A 4,920-nucleotide genomic window follows, 5' to 3' on the forward strand; every position below is an offset into this window, starting at 1 on the left:
GATGAATGAGTACTTTAAATTCTAAAGCATGAATTAGGAGAATGAGCATCTATGAGATGGTGTTTGATAACAGGTGTGAATTTAATGTGTGATTTAGAATATGATAGATGTTGTTGATTTGAGAATTTCAAGGAGAAATTCTAAAGGATAAGTTTTTAGTGTGTGTAAGGGCATAAGGACTCACTATTAGAGGTATCTTGAAACTCCAATAATTATTCACACTCAGATAGAGCAGAATGGATTATGTCGTGAGGAGTAGCAGGAGGTCCTAGTCATTGGACTTGATCATGTTTTAGACATGAAGGGGACTTACCTTGTGAGTAGTTGGATGATAACCCTTTTAGGCCGGATTCTACAGAGTTTGGAAACCACACACAAGTGCGAACCACCAAGAGGTCTGATGCCACTTACATAGATCCAGATAATTGAGTCTAGTGTCAACTATCTATTCAGTGTTGGTTTTGATTTAGTGATTTTGGTGAAGCATAAAGTTGATAATATGTTTATGAATGAATTGTATAATTCTTTTAATCACTTTAGCTTACCCTTTTATTGTTTTGTGTGCTTCCTTGGTTACTTCTTTTGCAATAATCACTTAATTATATGAGCAGAGGAAGATACATATGAGGATACTCACTCCTATCTTGGATAGCAGTGAGATGGCAACTGGTGTTAGTTTTAGCTCATGTTTTGTTTAGAGTTGAAAATCTTTTAATTCTATTTTTTGGGATGTTGTAAATATAGCTATCATTATTATAGTTATTTTGGATGACTGTATTAATACTCTATATTGACCTCCTTATATTATCTGCTTTATATTATCATTATATATGATGTTTTGTTTAGTAGTATAACAACTATTAAATAGATGTTACACAGTCTTTCTTATAATTAAGCAAAAATATAAGTAATTTGTTTCGAGAAAATGATATACAAAAATATAGCTGCACAAATTCAATAAAAATTAATTTTATTCATTAATGCAAACGGCAAAACTTGCGAGAATACGAGATAATATTCAAATTCAAAGTGGCTTTTTACAATATATCATACAATTTTTTTTTTGGAAGCGGTGAGGTAAACACAGTATGTACAAATTAACACAAAATGTGTACCTATATACTCTCACCCTCACCCTCACCCTCTTCTCTCTAGCATTAAAGAAAATAATAAAACAAAGAAATAAAGAATTCAAGGCTATCCCGTTTCAACCTTGGATACTGTAGATGGCACCAAACCTCCAACACTGTTAAGTAGCTCCTCCTGGCACTCTCAAATAACATGTCCGTAACTGTAACATCCTGAACCTGCCATGCGGGTACCATGAAAACTACAAGAGTTAATTCCTCAGTCACTGACAGTATTTTTGTCAAGGGTGCCAAAGAACTCTTCAATCAAATTGGATGTAGGTAAGAAGTCTAAATCTGTACTTGGAGCAGGACATGTGTAATCATGATACCAGTCTTTAGTAACACAAGGATCCAACAAATAACCATGCTCCATCCCGTTGCAGGACAAATCAAGTTTTCCTTGCACACGCGGACTCTGATCACATTTAAATCCCTTAGCTTGCAAAGCAGAACTAGCATCACCAAAACCGTGAGAATGGCACGACGCCATATTGGCATCACACTCAAAGGACATACAGGAATCATCCTGGACAGCAATATCGTAGTTAAGAATCCTAGCACACCCATCGACATAATCGTCATGATTACTCAAAGACTCAACCTGTGAGTTCACCTTGCAATTTGATGATCTTTGATCAATCTCACTCTCTATCTCCGTCGTGTTTCCCATATCACGTCCAGTTAAACCAAGAACATTATCATCAGTTCCATCGTCACTGTTATCGTCTTCGTCAGAATAATTATCTTGATTTTCTACGTTGACATCTTCATCACCAAGAGATTCAATGGCAGAATCATCTGAATTTTCAAAACAAATAATTCCAGGGTTTCTTGTATTACATTCATCATCATCACTATCAATATCCAAAAACCTGGACCTGTTCTGAGTGGCCCTCCTCTGCAGCATAAAAACATTAAAATAGTAGCTGACTATTTCCATGCTGGTTCGAGAAGAAAAAGTGACTGACAAATGTTTCCAAAAGTTTCTACCCAATGATGCAGGATTGGTGTAGACAACCTCATGAAACATATCTTCTTCCTCTTCAGTCCAATGCTGTGCAACATCCTCTCCCATGTCACAAAATCCCAAGTTCACAAATTTCTCTTTCCCAAAAGTCTTCAACAAATTTTCACGTGCTTCCCTTACATGCTGTCTAACACATCTAATGGAGCCACGATCCAGGCAGTTACACTCTTTCCTGCCTTGTCCACACTCATTAGGTGAAGAATAAGAGCCAGAGTCATGCATTGAGAGCACAGAAATGCCATCGAGTCTCTCTTCATCTTCATCAACAGTATTGGCTGATACTAAGCCAGAGGAGGGACTGTCATAATTATATTTGCCCGCCCAAACAGGAATGGTAGCTTGGTGATTTGGACCAATGGGAACTGATTTTCTAGGTGAGCAATCAAAGCCCAAATAATCATCATCCAAAGGAACAAATGCTTTCTGGGGAATATCAAATTCCAGACAATCTGACGAAGCAGATGATAATGATGTAGCCCCAGAACCAGTATCATCCTCACCAGAACAACTGCTGAAATGACCGCTGGTTTGAACATTCTTGTCACCAGCATACGGAGATCCCTTGGCAGCATTTATTTCAAGTGGGTCATACCATTGAATATTGTAAAAGTCATCTTCACCACCACCTATGTACCCAAATGAAGAATATTCTTTATAACGCATCCACTATCAGACAGTTTTCAATCAGGCAAATTACAGCCTAAATTATGTTTAAAAAATATGAAAATAAATTAAAACAAAAGCATGTACCTGTAATAACTGTCTTTGCAAAGGCCTTATTAGGTGTAACAATATCATCTAATGAAACCGGTTCATTGTTGCTTTCAAAACGTTTTGCTTTGTTCAAAGAAAGATCCTCAAGTTCATTAGCCTCAAGACACCTCTTATACCCCATTCTGATTCTGCTATGCAGTAATCAAAGGTTCGAATTAGAAAACAAATTTACCACAGAAATAAAGGCATTTCATGCACAAATGACATTGTATTCAGAGGGGAATGTTTGCACTAATGCTCAGAGTATATATGTTGAGATGGAAAGAAAAATATATCACAATTGTTAGCTAAGATTTGTGAACATTAACCATCTACAAATATGTTCACCACAAAAGATTGAGAGAATTGTTCCAATTTGAAAGAATCAATAACTAAAGCTAATAAGCAATATGAAGGAGCTAGAATTTCCATTACTGTCACCTGCCGATAGGTGTATCAAGCTCAATACATATCTCTACTTTTTTAATTTTCATCAAAAAAAAACTTAGAAGAACTTACTAAAATAATATATACGATGAAAACCACCAGTCATAGCATTTTATCATCAGCATTTCTTTAAACTTCGGCACAGAATTATATCACATTTACAGGACAAAGCATCATGTGCTAATCATTATCGTGAAATTACCACACTAAAGGCACAGCAGCATATGAAAAGGAAACTTACGTACAAATTAAATGAAAACAAATGAATTTTAAGCCTAAGGAAATACATAACGACAATAAAGCAGGGATGAAACAAATCATTCTCACCTTGTTAATTATTTCAAATTCAAACTCAAGACCACCGGACAACGCAGCACTTGGGAGAACAGTTTAGGGTCAAACGAAAATCAAAAGCCTAATTGGATGCGGAATTACACAGAAAACGTCGTCACTTGATGCCAAAAGGCGTATCCCCCAATTAAATTTCACCAATTACAATAGGAACAGATTGTATTTCAAACCTAACCCTAGATTCTTGACTCTCTCCGAATATTATTAAATTGAAAACAATTCGACTACTACAATTTCGTCGGGTATGAGAAGCAATCGAACCCCTCAAGTAATTTACAGAAAAACGCACCAGAAATTGAAATATCAGAAAACCCTAAAATTGACCGGTTCGAAACCCTAGACTCGTCAACAAGTTCAGAAATTATCTCGAATTGGGAGGAAATACCAAGCGAATAAGAACCAAAACCAGTAGTTTTGGGAAATACACAAGGAAATACAGCGATCGTGTGACCTTAAAAAAACTAATCGAAACCCTAACCCTAGACCACGACAGGGATTGATAAAAGGGTCGCAATTTCGGAATCAAACGGAAGAAGGTTTCGGGAATTAAACGAAATAGGTATTCGATTGAAGAATTAGAAGCAATAATTAAAAGGAAATGGAAGATCGAAAGGGAGAAGATCGAAGGAAGACGGCGACGAAGAGCCAGGTACGGTTCGTGCTTTTCATTACGACATGGTCGGATATGAATGTCGGGCTGAAATACTCTCTTGGGTTGGGCCTCAAACAACCGAGCCGCAAAAACTGCCCAGTATTAAACTCTAATTACACCCCTTTTCCTTAGAGGAAAAAGAAAAAATTCAAAAGGTCAGAATTGTTATAAAAATTTATTTTAGATTTTCTTTTTGAAAACTTGATTAATTGGTGAAAACAATTATTTGTATACTCAAGGAATAAGGTAATTAAAGTGGAGGGTGAGATTTTCTTTTAAGAAGATTTTCTTTACACAACAGTATATATTATATTCGTATAATATTTTTTTATTCATCCAATTATTTATTTTATTTTTTATCTCTATTTTTTTTTGATAAAAAATCAACTCCGTACTATAAACTAAGAAATTGTCTCGGAACGGAAAATAATTGAACAATAACCCCAAAAAAAATCTTTATACTTTTTAATTTTATTTAGTTTCAAAATAATACATATGTAACATTCCAATTTCAGTAGCTTAAAGCTAATAAAAATAGGGAGTTTCATCATAGTTCCAAA

The 4,920-nt window shown here is 35.4% G+C and overlaps 1 protein-coding gene across 1 annotated transcript; it reads right to left on the reverse strand.

Moving 5' to 3' along the window:
* Positions 1–996: 996 nt before the first annotated feature.
* On the reverse strand, positions 997–4,387 carry LOC114178174 (uncharacterized). Its single transcript, XM_028063929.2, has 3 exons — positions 3,685–4,387; positions 2,908–3,059; positions 997–2,783 (listed from the first exon to the last, which is right to left on the reverse strand). The coding sequence occupies exons 2-3, from the start codon at positions 3,050–3,052 to the stop codon at positions 1,348–1,350; spliced, it is 1,581 nt and encodes a 526-aa protein (XP_027919730.1). The 5' UTR covers positions 3,053–3,059; positions 3,685–4,387; the 3' UTR covers positions 997–1,347.
* Between the last annotated feature and the right edge of the window lie 533 nt (positions 4,388–4,920).

This window comes from Vigna unguiculata, chromosome 3, assembly GCF_037176805.1.
Source record: "Vigna unguiculata cultivar grain cowpea cultivar isolate G323 ecotype 2 chromosome 3, ASM3717680v1, whole genome shotgun sequence".
Taxonomy (NCBI): domain Eukaryota; kingdom Viridiplantae; phylum Streptophyta; class Magnoliopsida; order Fabales; family Fabaceae; genus Vigna; species Vigna unguiculata.

Excerpts from the sequence above, each read along its gene's own strand:
- LOC114178174 (XM_028063929.2), bottom strand. The coding sequence starts at position 3,052 with ATGGGGTATAAGAGGTGTCTTGAGGCTAATGAACTTGAGGATCTTTCT. Across the intron at positions 2,784-2,907 it reads TGCAAAGACAGTTATTACAG|GTGGTGGTGAAGATGACTTT; the intron begins GTACATGCTTTT and ends TTGGGTACATAG.